Below are 23,747 nucleotides of genomic sequence, written 5' to 3' on the forward strand. Positions count from 1 at the left end.
GTCCCCACCCAACCAACCTCTCTATATCCTAGATGATTGGTACAGAAATAAAGATCACACACGTTGCTCATGAATAATTCCATGATGCATGCAAATAGCAAGATACTTGGTAAACAAAAAATTTTCAGGCCAAGTGAATCTGATGTTGTATGCAGCTATGTGCAAACCAGACTTCCACAGATGCAAGGATTTGGAAGGGATACCATCATATAAGGTGATGGTTACCAACAGCAGCCAAAGAAACCAAGATGATGCTTTGCATCCTGGAAAATATTAGCCTAATAGGTAAGGTTGCATGGATTCGTAATTAAATAATCCAGGCATCTTCATTTCTTTATCAGCCACATCTACTTAGTCATTCTCTCTCTCAAACATCTGTCATTAATACAGCACAGAAACACAACCATATCAAGGTTTCTGCTTTTGATGAAAAAGTTCACAGAAAAGGTATATGATCAGCTAGGGGGTGACATAGTCTAGGAATGATTATGATGTTAAAAGCTAGCAGAAGGCAACATCAGTGGGCTGAGCTGGTGCCGTAAACATAAAAGAATGCAGCACCGAGCTGAATTTGGCATATAGGCAAATGCTTAAGTATTTCAAGCCCAAATTTTTTTTCTTCACGCCAAGCTCAAGCCTGGTTTTGAAAGAAATTACAGTTGGCAAACCAACACCAGACAAGGATTGGGCTCAAATGCATTGGCTATCCAAGGAAGAAGGACTCATGCCCAAGCATCAACTAGATGGTTTTACTCTCGGAACCTCAGCATGTGCACAGCCTAGCTAGTTGACAACCCTAGCAAGAAATGAAATTGGTAATGGACTCTAGTGATGATGAAAAGAGGTAAGGCGAGCAGTTAAAATTAGGGTGATTGTAGCAATTCAAGGTGGCTAAGATTAATAACTAAAGTGATTCTGGGACAGGTCACATTGGCCAGTAGCTGGCACAACACGTGCTGTCCGGTGATACATTATCAAAACAAAACATTATGGCAAAAAATAAAAGCCCTTTCTAATTAGATTGAACAGGACTTAAATACATGTCATGCCAACACAATTTTAGGTGTCAGTACTAGCCCAGCATGCTGCATCCTGACTGGCACAGACCAGCATGAGCTGACACATAAAACCACTCTTTGGATGAAGGATGACACGGTGGGTGTTTGCTATGGTATAGGTTGAACAGCAGCAAGGAATGGTAATGGGTGATGAGAACCATTACCAAGGAGTGGCAGTGACAGAAGAGGAAGAACATTAGAGAATAGGCACCATTTTACTTGGAATACTAGAACTTTTTGTCTCTAGGTACTTGTTGCCAATTAAAGAAAAGGATCCACTCGCAAGCATTTAAAAAGGTGTGATTAACTGCGATCCACTGTATACGAAACTTATGGGATATAGGCTTTCCAAGCGTTTTTGTTTCTAAAAAGGGTCCAACTACATCAGGGCATCAACCCACTTAGGTGCATATGTCTAGGCTGCTGAAAAAGACAATTGATGTGAGAGAAAGATATGTAAAATTGACAGCGACATATCAAACACCCTATCCCAAATAATAATCTTAAAAGCACTTAGACATATATTCTCCACAAATCTACAATATATATATATATATATATATATATATATATATATATATATATATATATATATATATATATATATATATATATATATATATATATATGTATATATATATATATATAAAGCATAGAATGCTATCTCAGAACCACCAATTTCAATGAAAAGAAAATGCCATGATGATAACCATGAGCCTTGTCCTAACTATTTAAGGTCAGCTGATATGCAAAAATACATTTCATTTATTCACCAAAGAAAATTATCATGGATTGATTAAATAATTAGATAAAAAAATTTCTCATGAATTACCAAAGCTTCCTTTGAATAGTAATATATGCGAGGCAAGCCAAGTATATTTGTTGCCATCCAATCAACAATTTCATAAACTGAGGGTTCTCCTTGGTACCTAGCCACAGAAACATATTCAAGTTTTTAATTAAGCTGAAAAATTAGGCATAAATTTCAAACATGGCATGAACATAACAACACCAATTTTCTAAAGTCACAACTGAGGTACTATGACTATTACCCTATTCACTTTTGTTCAACTTAGAAAAAAGATTAGACTCAACTAACCTCACATAACAGTCTCCACTTCTACAGTTAGGTGGAAATGCAACAAGGGCAGGTAGACCTGCATGCATCATTAACATTATTAAATTAGTACCAACAGTTAACATAAATTTCATACTGCCATTTAATGATAAAATTAGGGCTAAATAACAAAATTAGTGATCAACAAACTGCCATCAACATAATGAAGTGCACATCATAATACAGAATATCTACTCACAAAACACCATGCTGCCCACAAGATGTAAGTTTTGGGATGCACTTCTTATTGATGTAGCTAATTGAATGTACTCCTTCCTCTAGAGAAGAGGGTTTTGGAGAGCACCATTTTCTTTAGAATACTCACAAGGGAAATAAAAAAGAGTGGGCAAGAGAGAATGACTGAAGAGAAATGGTCTAACAAATCATCTTTCTGAAACTCAATATTCTCTTCTTGATGTTTTCAGACGGTAGATCTATTTATGTATCCAGCAGTTTACATTTATTTGATGTTTTTCTAAAGCTACAGCTTATTACCTTATCTACCTAAATTTATTAGTTTCATGCAATGTTCCATAATCTTTAAAGTTGAAACCCTGAAACATGTATGTATCTGGGAACCCCTAAAACCTTTATTTTTTTTTTTTTTAAAGTTGAAACAAATAACATATAAAACCACTGAGACTTCAATCACATTGGGAAAACTAAAAAGCCAAAAAAAATTAAAAAAAATGGATTTGGGTGTACCAATACCTGATCGGCAAGGTCCAACATACAATGTGTTTGGTAGAGGACCATACCAGTACCATTCCAACCCAATACTTGGCCGGTATGGTGCTTGGTACAGGTACTGCCAGCTTTGATGGAGTACCACTGACCAAAATCCTGTGGGGACTATACAGAAAGAAACAAATATACTTCTGAAATTTACTACTATTCATAGAGCCACACTGCTAAGATACAATAAATGAATATTGGTAAACCACAAATATGTTTATTTTCAAACACACTGATTATAAACTTAAGTACTTCTAATATTTATCAGAAATTCTTTCTAGGTCTTCAGAGGAGATCTATTATTACTTGCAATAAAGAAAAAGTGTCAATAAGATGCAGTTGTAACCAAGGTTCGTTGTGCCGATACCGAAGCCCAGACCGATTGGCCAGTGGTACGGTTCAGTACATCCTATGCCCCTCCATATCAGGCCTAAACTGACACAAAGAGAGGGGAAGGGAGAATGAGAGAGAGAAAGAGAGAGAAGGGGGAGGGAAGGAGAGGAAGAGGGAGAGAGGGCCTTCGAAGGCTACCAGAGTGCACCACATCACTGCCAAGTTCAATGGAAGCCACAAAAGGGTGGAGGAAGCGAAGGAGAGGGAGAGGAAGAGAAGGCTTTCAAAGGGCCAGCAAGGCCACCACACCACTACTGAGGTTGGAGGAGAGGCTCCGCCCTCCTCTCAATCGAAATAAGGGCTTCAGCCCATGTTTCATAGTTTTTTTTGGCTTTTATCCGACAAAGTCGACAAACACGATTGTTGACTTTATTAATTTTTTTGGAGATTTTTGGTTGAAGTCAACAATACGAAAATCAAAAAAAAAAAAAAAGGAGCGAAGTCGGCACCACAATTGCCAACTTCGCCCTAATAAAAGTAAAAAAAAAATACGAAATGAAGGCTGAAGCCCCTATTTTGATCGGGAGGTTAGAGCACCTCCTCGACCTTTCATCAGCCTCGACAGTGGCTCCCTCTCCTCCTTCTCTCCCTCTGTCCTCCTCTGGCTTCCACCTAGCTCGGCAGCAGCGCGGCACCCTCCGACAACCTCTAGAGGCCCTCTCTCCCTCTCCTCTCCTTCCCTGCCCCTCTCTCTTCCTCTCTTTCCTTCTCCCTCTCCCCCTTGTTGGTTTCTCATTTCGAATGTCGGAATCATTCTGATTGGCTGCCAGTATGGTTTGGCATGCCCCGAACTGAATGGTTCGGCAACCCCTACTTGTGACTTAGACAAACATTTCTAGGTTGCAAGGTTGTATGCCAGATTTATGTTCAAATACAAACAAACCAAAATTAAACTAAATAAGATGCATGTTATTATTTTTTTAGTCATCATATCTTGCCAGAAACTAATATCAATAAATTCGGAACACAATGTAAGTCAATGTCTGGATGGAATAATGTATCTAAAAGGAATTCCAAAAGGAAATGTTTTGCTTCTATACTCAATATCTTACCAAGATCTTCACAACTTCATAAACAACACAGAGTCACCTGACCAGCATAAATAATCCTGAAAAAAAATCCATTTCCCTCATGCTCATCCTAGTGGCTGTCTGGTCCCACATGCAAGAAAGTAGACAACCACCAGAACACTAAAGATCCTAAAAGACCACCAATCTAAGATCAATAATCTTAAAATGTAATTTAATAGTGTTATCTTCCATGAAACAACTCAAATTTCATGCATGCACATCACAAACTGTTTCATATATACCAACAATAGCAATTGGAGATGCATATTAAGAAGTTCATATCTTAAAGAAAAAGGTGTGATCCTCCTAAAAAACTCCTTTAAATTGTACATTAGGTTTATTATTTCTGTTTAGGTTCAACCAAGAGACCATTTTAACTTTTAAGTAAATCATTATTAATGAGTTTTATGCAAATTTACTTGGCTTTAAGAATCATACTGAAATCCAGAACTAGCAAATGTTAAATGTGCTCATCTCAGCCTCTGGTCACCTTTTGCAATTGATAACATATTTACCATGTCAGTTTAGGACCAGCAGAGAGTAACAAAGTATTACATTAAACATGCACTCAAATCAAGCAGAATAACATCTCTCATGTATTTTTATTTGTTTTAATGAAAAAAATAAAAAGCCGACACCTCTCATCATGCTAAGCACCAACTGAAGGTCCTATTAACAATCTCATGGTACTAATATTCATTTTGAGGTTTAATAATGAGAGTTGTATCACATCAAGAAACAAATTAAGCATCAGGCTTTCAGTCTAAGTTGCCCACATGAGCTTTACAAGGACATTATGCATCATTGCATGAAAAGTAACGTTCTCCTTGGGTGTCTTGAGTTGCACTTGATTATGTCCCTTGGTATTTTATTTGGGTGCTTGTTTTAAGTTTTCTTGAAACAATATAAACTAAAATTGAAATTATGATTAATATATTACCATTTCGAAAAAATGGCTGCCCGGTATACTTCTTTTCAGCAAGGTAAGCAGCCACTTGAACATCACCAAGCTCCACCATACCAGTTTCAGCAACCCCTTCCAGTAAATTAGCTGCACATCCAGAAAGACCAAATAAAATGGTGATCATTAATCAACTACGGATGAAGTATGGAAATATGGACCATAATAGAGAAAGTACATATAAACATGCACAGCAAAGTAAGATAAATTGGAAAAACATCCAATGCTGTGTCAATTCACCAATTTGGACTCAATTTGACTTTCACAAGTGAGAAAAGGAAATTGGGAAGTTGAAAAAAAGGAAAGAGAGCACGACTCATATAAAAGCTAGTGATCAGTTAAACTTTAAACTAGTGTGACATTTTAACTTGCCTAAGGTATTTGGCGTATAGTTCCCCAATATAGGATCTAAAATGTAGAATCATATACTCGTATCCTTTAAACAGCTCTTCAGGGAATCCTTGCCATAATCTTCAGAAGTAATCCCCATTATATGTGACTACCAAATCTGAGTTTAGGATAATCAGGTGTGGACTCTAGTGAAAAGTTGTAGGCAAAACTATCAGCTTAGCTATAACTAATACTCTAATAGTCTAGTTTGATGTTTGTCAAATCCTGATTAGTCAACTTCAACCAGCCAAGCAACTTAGCATCCTTTCTGATTGACAATAATGGTTAAGTCAGATATGCCAGCTCAAATCAACAAAGGTACAGATTGAAATGTCTATTTGCAGTTTCCTATCGAAAATAAAATGGACACTTGATTTAAGTTCTTTTATGAATTATTTAGAAATTGAACAAAACCTATTATTTCTAATTTTTTGGAAGGATGCATCTCAAGAACCTCTGATTAGCCAATAACAACACTAATGATTCTAATACTCCATCATGTAGATATTTTGATTAAAAGTCGGTTCAAAACATTACCATTCTATGGAATCTCACATTTTGAATACACTTTTAAGTGCTTTTCATTTCAAGAACTGTGATTTCTAAAATCAATACAAGTAGTATTTCAGAAGTAGATATGCATGTCATAATTTTACATAGCATATAAACGGCTCACTGAGATGCTGAAAATCATGGGACATTGCTACTGATGACCATATGCTTAAAGTGTATAATTGCACTTCCTTTGTTAGTTAGCTGCCAATTTAACTATTTTAAGATACAGAGAGAACGCAAGCCCATCTTACAAAATGGACTTCTATATAAGCTGGCATTGTTGTTAAGTCTTAAGATGAAAATTTGAAAGAGATGTGCCACAACTCCTTCGGAATTTTCACAGTCAAAAGGTCATGCAGGAATTTTAGTTAACAAGTATTTTTGGAGTTCCCCCATTTTTCATCCATTTGACCAGATGTTAAGCTTGCAGAGCACTACCTTGTATCATACCAATCACAACACAACAACAACAAAATAGCTAGAGTGCCCCCACCCACAGGAAAAAAAAAAAAAAAAGAAAAAAAGAAAAAGGAAAGGCAACATCATGCAGTTTGCTTGGAAAACAAGAGCAAATTGATGTACGCCATAGCTTTCAGACTGAGCCAGTGATAGAAACAGCACCTTTGTATTGAGGAGTGGTATTTCAGGTGTCACATATGAGTACCAGCCTAGATGAGTACCGGATGTGTAGAGGCTAATCAAAAGAAGAAAACCAAACTCCCTTTTAGATGAAATCAAAACAGGGTGCAACATCGAGGCTGCATTTGGAATCGGAATAATATTATTATTGCTGATACTCTGTATTCTAGTTACTCCATGGATTAAGTGGATCCTAAATTCTGTTTGGAATAAGAATGTTAGAAATATGAAATAGAAATTGGACAAAGTTGTTGTGTACATGAAAAAATGACATGGAAGAACAGAAAGTTCTTGACACTATTTTAACAGTAATAAGCTAATGAATAATTTTCTACTTACCATAATTTTATATGAAAATAATAATATTTTTTAATATTTAAAATGATATGTGTTTAACTTAAATTAATCTAACCACCTCTATTTGCCAGGGTCGTCATCTTCTTAACATCAAAGGATATGTGAAAGCATCAATAATTTCAAAAATCAAAAAAGGGAGACCCACACACCACATGAAATTCCCTATCATATATATATATATATAATAAATTCCATCAGTTCTTTAATTTTCCTGTGAGTACAGGTAAAGTTCAGCAAGGCAGACCTACCCAACATTTTGGATCAGTGCCTATTCCTCTTCCCCCTTCCTCTCTCTCTAATCCGAACCCAACCTATGATACCAAACACTATGGTGGTAGCATCAAGCCAGAGGTGGGTGAGGAAGCTCTTAGCCTCATGGTTCACTGGGCTCCTCGGTCCTCAGGAATGAGAAAGGAAAAGCCGGGACTTGAAGTGGGGGCTAGGGTACTGTCACATGGTCCAACCTCATGTTTGTGTCAAGTAGCCAGAGTATGGCATAGTAAGTGGTGGAGGCTCATGCAGCAGAAAGGAGTGGAAGCCTTGGAACCTTGGTTGCCAATGCTTGGTCCAACACCTCGTTCATGTCAAGGAGCCATAGCATGGGCTAGTAGATGTGGACGGTCAAGCAGCAGAGGGCGAGTGGGAGCCTTGGTTACTGGTGATGATGGGCACCATGCTCGGGAGGAGGGCAACATCTGCCAAGGCATAGAGATGATAGAAAAGAGGGTTTAATTGAGAGAAGGGGAAGAGAAAGGCTTACAGGGTTACTTTTGGGATGGAATTGGATTAATTTTACCCTGCACTCATGGAACAAACTACTCCATCTCTCCTGGTATAGTAGTTTATTTTGGGGTAACCGGACTATTTGGAGTAATCTACCTTGACAGAAATAATTAATTTCCAAATAAATGGAAAAAATTTTCAGCCTTTCATAGAATAACAAGATTAAGCTGTTTTTATTCCATGTCATTCTGCTTAGATTGTTTGGAAGCTGGTTAAATTGTGGATGAAGGGGGGAGTTATTTGTTTAATCAGCCAAACACAATCCAAAAAGTGGTGGATAACTTCTTTTGGTCAAAGGCTCAAACATATACTTTATTTCAGGGGAAAGGATGAAATAAAATTAACCACCCACAGCTTTCTCTCCCCCTCTTTACTTTCCACTTTTTCAAAAACTGTATCCCACTAACCATGGGACTGTGGGAGCACCAACGAAACAGCAAATTAGTTTATTCACTTTAGGGGGCTGAAAATACATGGTTAACCTTATTCAAATGGGTGGCCAGATATTCAGCATTCAAACACAGCCTAAGAGACACACTGGTGCACCATGTCATGCTTCTTAAAGATGTAGTGAGCTAAGAAGATTAGTTTGGGTATTGTAAGAACAGTAATATTTGCTAGTCATGAAATCACCATATCAACCTTGCCAAACACCAATGCGCATCAAAATGTGTCAAGAAATTCACAAAAAGGCTTCTATACATACTCTTTTAACTCCAAAAATATGAAGAGGGATTTGCCAATAGGCCATTCTTGCTATACCTTTATTCAAAGTTTTTGACTCAGGGTACAGAAAAGACCAAAATAGGTCAATTACTCAAATCTAGGAGGTATAATGTAACAAAGTAATGCTAGGGTTCAAGATGAATAACTAGGAACTCTGTTCAACCTAATGCAAATTTAACGTTACAGCAGAAGACCCACTTACCGATTCTCTTCCAACTATTGAGGAATTGGGCACAGCGAGGACTCCCAGCTGAATAAACCTTATTTTGCCAATGCCATGAACAAGATTCATATTGCAAAGGTTAGGAATACAATTCATCACTAGAATAATCAGTTAATCACATTTAAAATAATATGCTTCAATATCATGAATTGATGCTTTTCATTATTTTTAATAAGCTGCTAAACAAGTACGTTAGCTTTGTCTTTTGTTTATCTGACTTTCATCAACATGTAGCATGTTCAATAGAAGAATAGTTAACGTCTTACCTGTATTAGCACTGCCTTTCCCTTCCCAGTAATAGAAACGAACTCCTCAGGTGAGAGTACATTAAAGCCATGATTCGCCAAGTCTAAGACAAGGATAAGTTTAAAAATCAATCAACATTCCATATGGAAATGGAGGAAGAAGTTGCCAAGTGTATATTATTTGATATCAAGATATAAAACTTAAATTCATTAATCGAAACTGACCAGATATAGATGCATTCAGCAGTGGTAATTCAATTTTTGAAGAGTCCACCCCATCATACTGCTTTTTAAGTTTCTCAATGACATGCTACAGCCAAGAAATGACACAAAAGCATCAAAATCTATTTATTAAAAATGATGATAGAGGAAATGAAATAGCAAAAGATAATAACATTGATTTCATTATGCCCTATAATTAGAATATAATATTCTAAATCTCACCAGCTGCTCATCAATACCAAAAAGGTCATAGTCTCTCTTCCATACAGGATTTGTCAACATCTCATATGCATAGCGAATCTGCAAATACCACCAACTAAACTGTAAATATAACAATGATCCTTGTAAGAGATGATGCAATATGTTTTAAATGTCAAGCATCAAGCCAGTGTTATTTTTCCACTAAAATGGGAGTTTTCTCATACCTGCATGTATTGCTTGCAAATCCAGCGAGGATAAGGCACAGCATTTTCTTAGAATTTAAAATGCTATATATGCAGATCCCGGCATATTTTACAACTCCAATTTATTCAAAATATTATGTATGTATGTATGTATGTACGTCTGTATGCTTCTTGCAGGACACACCATCGACTGAAACACTGAACTTGTGCGCACACATCTGACCCAATACCAGCTCGATAGTTTGCATGGATAAACTTTTTGCACTATCAACTTAGGTTGCAACTTGGATGACCATTTCTGCCAAGAGCAGGTCAGGGCACGACACCACATGCTAACCCATGTAATTTAACTGTCTGGCATAAACTCATCCAGAACAAAAGGCAGTGGTAGAACGTTGCACATGCCAGACCAAAGAAGTGTTCAACAAAGATATTGAACAAGGCATTAGACCAAAGCCCATTACATAACTGTAAAATGAATACTATTAGCCTTGTCAGATTTTCAAATTCATCATTACCATGGCAGAGAAATGAGAACCACTTTTTGCAAGGGAATGCTATCTAGTCATTGGATTTTACAACCCTAGTAATGTGATCCGATAAAAAACCAGTGTCTATTATTCTTAATCTAAAACACTTCCCATGAGGGGTGTGTGTATATATATATATATATATATATATTTTTTTTTTTTCTAGCATATATAATTCTTCATACTTGACTGTATATGAAAAACAATATCCTATCATATTTTTCTTTTAAGCCTCTTTTCTACAACCAATGGTCAATAAGATGTCGATTCTCCACCTCCGACTTAGATCCATCATTAGTGTTTCACTCTTTCACCTTAACAGGGACAAAATGTATTCATAAACTCAAGCCCGATAGCAGCAGTGAAGCTTGCTGCTAGTTGTTATAATCAATCACTATGTAAATTTTGGAACTGTTTTCTTGTTAAAGAAATGCATTGTATTCCTTTCAATGTATCTTTGCCTGAACGAAATTTAATTTACAGAATTGACTCACAGTATGCATGATTTTCCCATAACACTAATAAATCATAAATAATTAGTTCCTTTATCTTCATCCAAAGACATTCTAGAAGGCATCATTTGAAAGCTTTGCTTTCACACTAAGAGAACTAGACTAGTTCCTGGCAGAAAACCACAATAGAAAATCATCGATATGTTATACATGCATGAATGCATGCACATATACACAAATAATGCACAGCTAAATCCTGCTAAAAATAATGAATACCCTCATGTATTACCTCATACACAATTAAAGTGGATTTCTCTAGCCGAATATCACTTGAAATACGCATTGTATACTTCTAAAAGTCAAATAACACCCGACTTTAAAAGTTAAAACTCATATGATTACTTACAAATTCATATTTTAAAGGCCACATGACAACCTAGCAAGTCAAGTACCTTTAGTTAAATCAATAAGCACAATGTTATTGGCTTTTATCAACCTAAATATACCAATAAAAGAAAAAATAACTTTCAAAGACCATCTACACTACCTGCCTTCAGGACCCAGTGCTCTGGTGTCAAATTTCTAAGCAACCATTGACAGGAGAAAAGCCATCCATAAAAATTGAAAACTAGTAACAAGGAAAGACATCATTATTGTCCATAAATTATAACATATGCAACCAAGGGATAACCCTCCAAGATTCTCCTGGACCAGGAAAGATTATGTGAAACTACAGCTAAAATGCAGGTTTCAGTAACTATATCCAAGCCACATAACCCAAAGAGTTAAGTTGAGACACCATCAAAAAACTTAACGAGTCATGAAAAAGATTAAATGTCACTAAACAATGCATTAGTATAACATTCAGAAGTTGATTCCAATGGAAACGATTCACCCTGAAAAAATATATCAAGAAATTATGATAAAAATTAAGATACCCAACCACCCTCAAACTCCTAAACCCTAGGGCAGTCTTTGATCATAGAATAGAAGAATGGAAAGAGAAAACTTAATCTTCATTGAATTGTTATGCCATCATATTGTTCATTTTTCTTAGGTGGACAAACACTCTTTTTCTTTTCTTGAGCCAGAGTAGTCAAATCTCTTGGTTGCCAATATGAAATGAACTGAAAATCTGGAGGAAAAAAATTTGTGCTTATTTCTCTCAAATTCTAACTTTATCTTTGACAGGTTCAAGGACTATTGCAAGTTTAAAGGCCCAATGAATGGTTTTGCTCTAAAAGTCTATTGATAATGCAGATCTATAGATATTTATAACGGCATTTGTTGTGTATAAATTACCAGCATGTAGTAATACAACAAATTATGAGCATGATATTTTACATTATTCAGAACAAGGGCATAAGGTTCATGTATAGGTAAAGTACATACCAAAGTATGCCCATACATCTCCTCATGGTTTGCAAGGGCCATTTAATAACATTAATTAAATATTTAGAAATCATGATTGACACATAAGAGTTTAACTTATTAAATAATTAAATTATGTTTTCTAATGTTAAGTTTCTAACATATCTTGGTTAACCTCTCCCTCAAACCAGTCCCCATCCCATCTTTCTCTTCCTATCACCTCCCGCCAAGCACCAACCCACCACCCATCTGGCTATCTCTTTTTATTCCTTACACTCTTCAGTGCCTTGCATATTCTTTAGACCCCCCAACCTCATTCTTTTCCTTGCATATCCTTAAGAATCCTCTTTCTCCAGGCATTCCTATCTACAATTAATGTTTTTTCAACCTTTTCGACATCCTTTTGCCACTACACTACAACCATTCATGTTCCCTTCAATCTTCCCCTCCTCTTCCTACATCCTTCAACAAAAGATAAAATCCATTAGCCATTCACAATTCATTTCCATATCATCTCAATTGTATACACATCACTTTACCCTTAATTTGTGCAACTCCTACAACTCCACCAATATAAATCATATCTCATATACCTTTGCACAACTCTAATACAAATCATATCCCATATTCCATATACCAATTATTTTGTTATTATAGAAATATTATATTACATAACATATAATATTTTTGTTATTATAAATTTGCCTGTAATCATAAATTACAAAGGGGAAAAGAGAAAGGAGAGAATATTTTCAAGAATCATCGGCTGGGTAGGTAATAAGAAATGGGATAAAATTGAGTACAAGTTGGTACTCCAATTAGAAAAAACACATGCTGGAAATAACACTTTGAAGTTTGACCAAAACAGGAAATTCCCCATCCAATCCCAATTCTACAAAATAGTTTCATTAGAGTAACCCCATAATCTAGCATTCAGTCCACAACAAAACACAGCCTAAAACAATACTCTTGAATCATATGAGCATCATTGCAATCATAAATGTACAAAAGCACCTGCACACAACACTCAATTTATGAGGATCATGTTATGATATTCGGCTATAGAAAACCAACATAATAACTGCATCTACAGTTTAAAGGTTCTCTTGTCAATTCATTATGACTTAAAATGGTCTGTGCTAATTCATACATTAACAAGATTAACTAAGTATAAGCAGTTCAAGATATCTTATCTATTAAACCATAAGTCTAACATTGCATATCACTTATAGGCTTATCTCACAACCCACATTTCTAACAACTATACATTTAATTGACAGCGCAAGAAACATACTTAAATAAACTCAATGACCATAATAATCAGTTAAAAATGGACTCATGATTTATGAATTTTTTAAGTGTCAATAATTTGAAAATGAAATGAAAAACTAACCTTGATGAATTCAATAGTAGTTGGGGGTGTTGAATCTGAGAACCTGAAATGTTGATAAATCCACATGAATCCAAATGTTGTGCTTGGATTAAAAGGACCATTTAGAGGTAGGTCAACAAAAAGAAAATTGCCATGAAGGTTCGAATTGTGTAATTAAGTAAATTCATGATGCAGTTTTTTCTTTTATTTTTAAATAATTGTGGGACTGCAACCCTCCAAATTTAATCTAGAACCTCTGCCCAGTGCACATGCTAAGGAGAGAGGTGCCATCCAACTGACTGGAGCCAAGTTGGCAATTTCTAATGGAGTCGTCTATCCAACTTAATCGAAATAATGATATTTGGTAAAGAAGATCCTAGATGGGGGTTTTGATGAATAACCTAAAATTGACTTTTGAAGCTCTTGCCTTTAATAGAAGCCAATGATGATGAAGAAATCATAAGACGAAGCCAAATAGAAGGTATGTTGTTTCACCATTACTATACAACTATTATTCTTATCAAAGATGTTTCTTTCCTAGTTTTAATCCAATTGGAGAATAGGAGTCAACTATGCATCTCTAATGATATTTAAAAATGCTACACCTAAAAAGTTGCTCCATAACTTGAGGATATTAAGAAGATCCAAGATAAAAACTTGAGGATAATCCAAGATAAAGGCAATGCTATGTGATGAAGAAAACATTTCAAAAATATTTTTATATCATTATTCAAAGGCAATGTCCACAAAAAATAATTCCACCGTGACTCATGCATTTTTGCTAATTAATGGAACAGCCTCCCAAACAGATCTAGTGAAACTCATAAGTGGTAGATGTGGATGATCAGTTCTGACCAAGAAAAGCCATTATACTTCGGAAATAATGCATATACTAAATTTTTGAAATCTTTATAACTGATTATTTAAAACAAATAAGTTTTACTTAGATCTGAAAGAAAGACCATCATTCCTTCTATTATAAATAGAAACAACACCACAAATACCTTATAGTTTGTGTAATGTCCATAGGACAACAAATTATAACAAGATATTACATATTTACATTATCTATTTAATCTTTCAAAGTAATGGTCCGTGCAATTATGATGCAAACATGAGAGGTTGCAAAAATTAAAATTTTGAAAACTAGTTAATCCTTTTTTTTTGTTTTGAGAATTCTAGAGAACTTCAATCACCATAAGCAAAATAGCAAATAAAATTTCAGCAAGAAAGTGATAGTAAAATCCAACTAAAAGCAACACAAAGATGATAGGGAGCACCACTATATAAGGAACAATAATATTACTCAACTAAACTGCTTATAAATATTCCAACAAAAGTAGTAAGTTTGATTCTATCGGGCATAAAACTCTTAATTTTCGGTTAATTCAGCAAGGGTTGATGATAGTGGAGGGATGGCTAGGAAATAATGATACCTGAGATAAGGAGAGGTTAGGATTCAAGAGGGACAACAGTGTACTGATCGCGTGACTACAGGGGATCCACGGTTGACGAGGATAGCGATCTCACCACAGGTAGAATTTCAACAAGAGAGGAAGCAAAAGAGGGGCAGCAGTCCAGAAGAAGTATTGTTGAAGAGGAAGAAGCCAACCAAGACGCAAGGAAGAAGTGACACGATCAATAGGAGAAAGGAAGAAGATATGGGGACAATAGAAAATTTATGTTCGTCAAAAAAATCTCCCCTCCCAAGCTTCAACATTTGGATATTTATAATACCAAAAATTAGCTCGATATTGATTTCTGTTGTCTCTTCATTTTTCAAGACATGCACTACATTAAAAATCAGCTTGTCACTTCATTTTTCCAAGGCAGCACTGCATTAAAAATTAGCTTATCTCTTGTCTTTTCATTTTCTCCACACTGACTCCAAAAGGTCAAAAGATGAAAGAGAAGAAGAGGCATTAACTTCAGCCCATTACTCCTCCATTTACTCCAAGGCACATGCTCCAAAAGTCATAAGGTGCAGAAAAAGAGAAGACATTAAGTTCAACCATGTTGGTTTTAGATTTTGGAGATAATTTTGGTGAATAATAGGTTTAGGTTAGCTGAACCAACTAAAACTAATTGTCTTAAGTCAGAATTAGACACAAACTCACAAAACAAAAGGAAAATTGCATGTGATAAAATAAGAAATGATGATTGCAACACTAGTGGCTGCATCAGTTCCCCCCAAGTGGGAGAAATCTCGACCCCGTCGAGATGGCTTCCTAAAAATTGTGGTATAAATCCTCTCGAAAATGACGTAGCTCTGCCTCAGAAATCCAGCTGCTATCAGTCAATAGACGACCATGCCAATGCACCAAGTATCGACGATGAACACCACTACGCGTAGAAGACTCACGCACATCCAGAATATCCTCCACTCCCTCAGATGGCACCGCAGTGTCGAAACGGAATGGCAAGCCACCAATATCGATGGTAGAGGGGTGCACTCCATAGTACTCATAAAGCTCACTGACGTTGAAAATTGGAGAAGTCGACACCTCCGGGGGCAGATCAATGAGATAGGCATTTGCCCCCAATTTCTTTAGGATCTTGAATGATCCAAACTTCCTCTTGCATAGCTTACTATAGCCTCCTATGGGGAACCTCTTTCCTAAAATAAACTAAAGACATTATCGCCTTCATTAAAATTCATACCTCGATGGTGTTTATCTGCTCAATCCTTGTACTTGACAATGGAATCCCGCAGCCTCTGATGGACCTATTGTTGCACTTCTTGAATATATTTTAGGTAAGATTCTGCATCTGCACTAACTCTATCAGGATTGGGTATAGGTGCTCGGTCAAGAACGTGGGCTATAGGATGGCCATATAAAGCTTCAAAAGAGGATTTTCCAATGGTTCGATTTATGAAACTATTATAAGAAAATTCAGCTTGTGGTATTATTAAATCCTATTGTGTTTGTTTTTTCTCCAACCAAACATCTTAAAAGATTACCCAAAAATCGATTTACTACCTCTGTCTGCCCATCAGTTTGTGGATGGTATGGGCTGCTAAAATTCAATTTACTTCCTGCTTTAGACATTAAAGTTCTCCAGAAATGACTTAAAAATTGTCTCTATCAAAAATAATTATTTTTGGAATGCCATGCAAACGGACTATCTCATTGAAAAATAATTTTGCAATATATGATGCATCAAAAGTTTTTTTGCATGGTATGAAATGAGCCATTTTTGTAAAACGATCAACAACCACAAAAACAGAATCAACTTGCCGTGCAGTCTTTGGTAGGCCTAAAACAAAGTCCATAGTAATATCTTCCCAGGGAGCAGTGGGAATGGGAAGAGGAGTGTATAAACCCATATTTTGAGTTTGTCCTTTAAATGTTTGACAAATTTTATATCTTTGAATGAATCTCTCAACATCCTTCTTCATGTTAGGCCAATAATAACGCTCTTAAATTAATCCCAAAGTTTTATGTCTCCAAAAATGACCTCCTAGCCCACCACTATGCAATTACTCAATCAATGCCTCTCTCAACGAACCCTGAGGAATACACAATTTTGACTTTCTAAAAAGATATCCATCCTCGATACAATAATCAGAAGGTGACTCATTATTAAAAGATAGACACTTTTGTAGGATGGGGGCAAAGTGAGGGTCATTTTTATATAGATCTTTAACCACTTCAAATCCTATAATCTCCAATGAAGCAATGACGAGCAAATAGGTTCAACGGCTAAGAGCATCGGCGACACGATTAGCAATGCCTTGCTTATGCCGCAAATGAAAAGTGTATTCTTGTAAAAATGCGGTCCATTTAGCATGCCGTTTGTTCAAATTTTTTTGAGAATTCAAATATCGCAAAGCTTCATGATCGGAATTAAGAATGAACTCTCGATGAATCAAATACAGCCACCAATGTCTCAAAGCCTGCACAATCGCATAGAATTCAAGATCATAAGTGGAATAGTGCGTACGTGCTTCGTTTAACTTTTCACTAAAAAAGGCTATAGGATGTTTTTCTTGTGATAGAACACCTCCTATACCGACATGTGAGGCATCACAATCAACCTCAAACACTTTATCAAAATCGGATAAAGCGAGTACCGGAGCTTTTGTAAGTTTATCCTTAATCAATGAAAAACTTTTCTCAACCTCGAGTGTCCAGTTGAATTTGCCCCCTTTCAAACAATCAGTGATTGGGGCAATCAAGGAGCTGAAGTTTCGAATGAAACGTTGATAGAATGGCAAGTCCATGGAAGCTTCGGATTTCAGTTATGGTCTTTGGAGTTGGCCAATTTTGAATCGCCTCTATCTTGGTAAGATCTACTTTAATCCCCTCAACGGACACCACATACCCTAAGAAGATAAGTTTATCGGTCAGGAAAGTACACTTCTTGAGGTTCGGATACAGGTGGTTATTTCTTAAAGTTTGAAGCACTTGTCTTAAATGATCTAGATGAATTTCAGGGCTAGTGCTATAAATTAAGATGTCATCGAAGTAAACTATGATGAACTTTCCTATGAATGGTTTTAGGACCTGGTTCATAGTGCGCATGAAAGTATTTGGAGCATTGGATAGGCCAAAAGGCATAACCAACCACTCGTATAAATCTTCCTTGATTTTGAATGTTGTTTTTCATTCATCTCTAAGTCGAATGCGGATTTGATGATATCCACTCTTTAGGTTGACCTTAGAGAAAATTTTCGCACCCCCTAATATGTCGAGCATGTCATCGAGTCTAGGAATGGGAAACCTATACTTAACAGTGATCTTGTTAACTGCTCGACTATCTACACACATTCGTCATATTCCATCTTTTTTCGATGTTAGGAGGGCCGACACGACTACCAGGCTCTACTTTCTCTAATGTAACCCTTCTTCAACAAATCACCTACTTGCCTATGCAATTCCTCGTGTTCAATGGGACTCATCCTATAATGGGCTAGGTGTGGCAGACTTGCACCTAGCATAAGGTCAATACATTGTTGAATGTCCCTCATAGGTGGAAGGCCGTCGAAGAGTTCCTCAGCCATAATGTCAGAGAATTCATTCAACAATGACTGAACAACACAAGGAACTTCGGTGTTTTCAATGGGTTCTTTTACTATGAGGACATAAACAACTGAGGTCTTTTCAAGATTCCTAGAAAATTAATTTTTATTCACAATCATCATTTTCTTATCATCAGGGGTTGCTTGCTTTTGGGATTTTTCTTGTTTAGGTTTGGGCTTGGGCAAGAAGTTGAAGGGGACCAATCTTTCTTGTTGTTTTTAGTGACAATGTAGGTATTTTCCCTTCCATCATGTATAATGCTACAATCATACTGCCAGGGCCGCCTTAACAGTAGATGACTAACATCCATGGGCACTACATCACACCAGACCTCATCAGCGTAAGTCTTTTCAATTGAAAACTTAACCAGACATCTCTCAGCAACAGAAAATTCATCCCCATCCTTAAACCAAGCAATTTTATAAGGTCATGCAAGTTTTTCAATTTGCAAATTAAATTTATTGACCATTTCTCTTGCCACAAAGTTTTCAATACTCCCACTATCAATAACCAGTGAACAAAACTTTCCTCCAGCACTACAGATCATCCTAAAAAGGCTACGTCATTTCCAATCATCTTCGATAGACTTAGTAGTTGCTAGGACTCGATGAATCATCAAGTTCGGTTCAGTTGCATCCGGAATTTCATCAAGAATTTCATTTTCATTTTCTTGCTCTTCAGTTTTTATTTAATTTTCTTCTTCTTGCTTGCTTTTCAATTACATTTGCTCGAGCATTGAATTTTCTTAACGGGCATTCAGATGATTTATGTCCTTGTTAGTTACATTTGTAACATATAATATTAGAATCAGTTGGTTTTGCTCCTAAGATCCCTTTTCCCTTATAATCTTGAACAATTTTTGAAGATTCTGAATTTTCAATTTTCTGGACAGATTTGGCTCCTACGGGGTTCTTTCCACTAGTGTTTCCTTGACGAAATGTTTGCCTTTTCAATTTATTTTCAGCCTTAAGCGCATGATTATACGCATTGCCAACCTTATAGAAACTCGACTTGGATTTGAGGACGAAGACCGACCAGATAGCGAGCTATCCATTGTTCATTATCCTCTTTGAAATCATTACGAGCTTGGAGGGTGTAAAATTCCTCAGTATATTCTTGAACCGATTTAGAACCTTGTTTAAGATTATGAAATTTTTGAAAAAGAATTTGATGAAAATCAGTTGGTAAAAATTTTCCTTTAAGCCTTTCTTTCATTTTCTCCCATGAGTTAAATCTTTTCTTTTCCTTTTCTGATCCTATCATTCTGGACTTGCTTCCACCATACTAAGGCACGACGTTTCAACTTAAGAGAAACAAGATTAACTTTCTTGTCCTCGGATAACTCTTTCCATTCAAAGAACTGTTCTATTTTATCTAACCAATCTATGAATTCCTCGGGTTGTAATCTACCCTCAAACTCACTTACATCCATCTTAATGCCCTGATCCCATTGAGAAATGTTTCTTTGATTTTGGGAAAGTGGGTTTCTTCTAGCTGGTAAAGTATGAGTGTCAAAATCAGTGTCACTCTCAAAATCTTCTCTTCTTTCATTTTGTCATTGCATGATTAAACTTTGTAACATTTGTTGAATATTGTTCTTGCATGTCTCTCATGTATGTTTGCTGTCTTTGATATGCTTCTTTCCAATCTCGAAGTTCTTCTTTGTCATTTGCCATTACTAAAATGCTATCAAGTTGATCAACGTAATGGTTGATGTTTTGAAAGTTCTTTTTTTTTAAATGATCAAACCAAAACAAGCGTTCCCAAGGAAGGAACTTGCTCTGATACTAATTGATGCAAACATAAGGTTGCAAAAACTAAAATTTCAATTAAAACTTTGAAAATTAGTTAATCCTTTTTTTTTGTTGTGAGAATTCTAGAGAACTTCAATCACCATAAACAAAATAGTAAATAAAATTTCAATAAAAAAGTGATAGTAAAATCCAACTAAGAGCAACACAAAAATGATAGGAAGCACACTATATAAGGAACAATAATATTACTCAACTAAACTGCTTGTAAATGTTCCAACAAAAATAGTAAGTTTGATCCTATCAGGCATAAAACTCTTAGTTTTCGATTGATTCAGCAAGGGTTGATGATAGTGGAGGGAAGGCTGAGAAATAATAATACCTGGGATAAAGAGAGGTTAGGATTCAAGAAGGACAAAATAGTGTACCGATCACGTGACTGTGGGGGATCCACAATTGACAAGGATAGCGATCCACCACAGGGAGAATTTCAGCAAGAGGGGAAGGAAAAGAAGGGCAGCAGGGGAAAAAGTATTGTTGAAGAGGAAGAAGCCAACCAAGCTGCGAGGAAGAAGCGACACGATCAATAGGAGAAAGGAAGAAGATATGGGGACAATAGAAAATTTTTGTTCTTCAAAAAAATCTCCCCTCCCAAGCTTTAACATTTGGATATTTATAATACCAAAAATCAGCCTCATATTGATTTCTATTGTCTCTTCATTTTTCAAGACAGCACTGCATTAAAAATCAACTTGTCTCTTCATTTTTCCAAAGCAGCACTGCATTAAAAATCAGCTTGTCTCTTGTCTTTTCGTTTTCTCCAAAACACTGACTCCAAAAGGTCAAAAGATGAAAGAGAATAGGATGCATTAACTGCAGCCCATTACTCCTCCATTTACTCCAAGGCACATGTTCCAAAAATCATAAGGTGCAGAAAAAGAGAAGACATTAAGTTCAACCATGTTGGTTTTGGATTTTAGAGATAAATTTGGTGGATAATAAGTTTAGGTTAGCTGAACCAACTAAAACTAATTGTCTGAAGCCCGAATTAGACACAAACTCACAAAACAAAAAGAAAATTGCATGTAATAAAATAAGAAATGATGATCGCAGCACTAGTGGCTGCATCAAATTATCAGAGCATTTCAATATTCTTTCTTGCCAACAACTTAGATATAATCATTTTCGTGGATTTAAATGGTCCTCAGCATGGCATTGCACATACTATCTAGTGCCTTACCTGCATGCAACACCAGCTGGTTGCATTCTAGTAATTTGACATGCTGCTCTACCACTGCATCATAAGCATGCAAATTGCTAGCACAAAACAGCATGATATGGTACAGTACTTATCATTGCCAGTGCCACTATGCTAGACTACCATGTTACCAGTACATGATAACTCAATCCTTGTTTACTATCACATTAAGACAATTTTTGTTTCTAAGATGCAATTGATGTCGGAATTATAGGGAAAAGAGGCTTTAGTGGTGCAAGGTGTGAAGATCTAAGGACTTGTAGATGGTAAATCAAGGGATATTGGGCACACTTATAAGTGTGATAGCCTGAGAGTTGTTTGAAGGATTGTCAAGGGTTGTATGCAACATTGCTGGTTGTATGTGTCTGTCTGTGGGTGCATGTATGTGTTTGAGAGAGGGGGGGGGAGCTGTTTAAAGGATTAGAAAGGGTTGTTGCAAGATCTCTGGTTGTATATATAAATGCATGCATCAAGATTTTAAATCCTATGGGATGGGGCTGTCCCGATTTTTTTATGAAATGGGACATACTGCCATCCCGTCCTTTCCGACACTTGGGACAAAAGATGTCCCGATTGGAATGCTGGGACGCTAGCTGAATGGCCCCGTCCTGACACGTGGGATGGTATCTTGTCCCGATGTCCCGTGGGACATCCCGTTGGGACCTAAATCCTTGACATGCATTCATATATATACGTATATACGAATGTATGTATGTATGTACATATGCGTGGAAATAGTGAGCAGGGGTGGCCTATGAAGTACTTAACAGCAAAATTGAAAGAATATACAAGTTGAGATAAGAAAATATGGTGGCTGTTGCAAAGGGTCATGAATCTCGATGAAGGGGTCATGGCATTTTCAGAGCAAGTTTTCAATAATCTAGAAAAAACATATCCTCGATTTTTTAAAAAAAAAAAGTCAAATACCTTGTTGCGTAGGCACCTGGATAGGCATCTGGTCCTGTCTACCCTCTTGTGATAACCAACTGCCGAGACACCTATCACCTACATGAATCCCATGCTATTTGTCTATAGTGGTATTATTGTACTTTCAGTAAGGAAACTTTTGTATTATATATTATTATACAAGATCACCCATATCTGGTGGGCTCATGAGAAGGCCTTGAAGGATCCTCAATTCGCAACTCAAAAGAAGGCTGATGCGGCATATCCCTCTCTTTACTTGCTTTAACCATAGAGTGTCCCTCCACCCACCAACACACACTTGCCCCATTGTTCTCTTCTTTCTATGATTGTCCCTCTCATCTCTCTTTTTCTTTTCTTTTTCCCACATATTTATTGAGTACTTGGTAGCTAAGTTCTTATTACTTTTATTGGTTTATTTGTCTCCTAGAAAGCTTAAGTGGTTCCTAGGCTTTCCTTCAAATGTTGTAAGTAAATTATGGAGTGGTACTAGTAATTAAGTTTTGCAGGGAGTTAAAGCATGCAACATCCTATGTCTAAATAAGTAGAATATAACTTAAGTCAGTTGTATAAAGCATGGAAACTTGAAAGTGGCAAATAGCAAAGCTAGTAAAGTCAAAAGGTCTTGCATACTAGTGATCAAGGTTCAACTCCTACCTGATTTCAGCCAAGCTTCCTTCCATCCCAGTTCTCAAAATGAAGCATGGAAACTTGATTTCAAGTTAAACTCAATTGAAGTAAAGTGGTAAATTCCGCCACTTTTCTTTTCTTTTTCTTTTCCCAATTCCACCCTTTTCTGCCTTTTCCTCTTATGGTCTCTATCAACATGATGGAACTCCATAAAACATAACTCATTTAAGCAGTTCATAATTGAGGATCTTATTTCGGATAAGTAAAGAAGATGCACCAATAATATGATTTCCTTGGATACCTATACCATAATTGCATTGCTCTTCCATATGATTTTCAATATCCTTATAGACTGATGCAGCAATTATTCCCATTGTAATTGCATTGCCCTCTTTAAGATCTTCATTGATAACAAGAAGATTTGCACATGAACTCAAAGGACCATTGCTTTAAAGATCAAGCTTTCCAAGACTTCCAAGTATAAAAATTTAGAAAAAGAAAATGGTTTTGCCACATCGATAGATGTAACCTAAATAGGGCATGTGCTATGGAAGGTC

The 23,747-nt window shown here is 36.3% G+C and overlaps 1 protein-coding gene across 2 annotated transcripts in view; it reads right to left on the bottom strand.

Moving 5' to 3' along the window:
* LOC105041762 (uncharacterized) overlaps positions 1-23,747 on the bottom strand; it is a 58,086-nt gene that overhangs the window by 32,807 nt on the left and 1,532 nt on the right. For both annotated transcript variants that reach the window (XR_831423.4, XM_010918784.4), the window contains exons 3-10: positions 13,625-13,667; positions 9,697-9,774; positions 9,478-9,562; positions 9,274-9,356; positions 8,987-9,044; positions 5,314-5,424; positions 2,158-2,215; positions 1,891-1,987 (exon numbers count right to left, since the gene is read on the bottom strand). Coding sequence is in view for 1 of the 2 variants with exons in the window: in XM_010918784.4 (XP_010917086.1) it covers positions 1,891-1,987; positions 2,158-2,215; positions 5,314-5,424; positions 8,987-9,044; positions 9,274-9,356; positions 9,478-9,562; positions 9,697-9,774; positions 13,625-13,667 (613 nt within the window). In the remaining variant the exon portion in view is untranslated. The remainder of the gene's footprint in view (positions 1-1,890; positions 1,988-2,157; positions 2,216-5,313; positions 5,425-8,986; positions 9,045-9,273; positions 9,357-9,477; positions 9,563-9,696; positions 9,775-13,624; positions 13,668-23,747) is intronic.

The sequence above is a fragment of the Elaeis guineensis genome, chromosome 3 (genome assembly GCF_000442705.2).
Source record: "Elaeis guineensis isolate ETL-2024a chromosome 3, EG11, whole genome shotgun sequence".
Classification (NCBI taxonomy): domain Eukaryota; kingdom Viridiplantae; phylum Streptophyta; class Magnoliopsida; order Arecales; family Arecaceae; genus Elaeis; species Elaeis guineensis.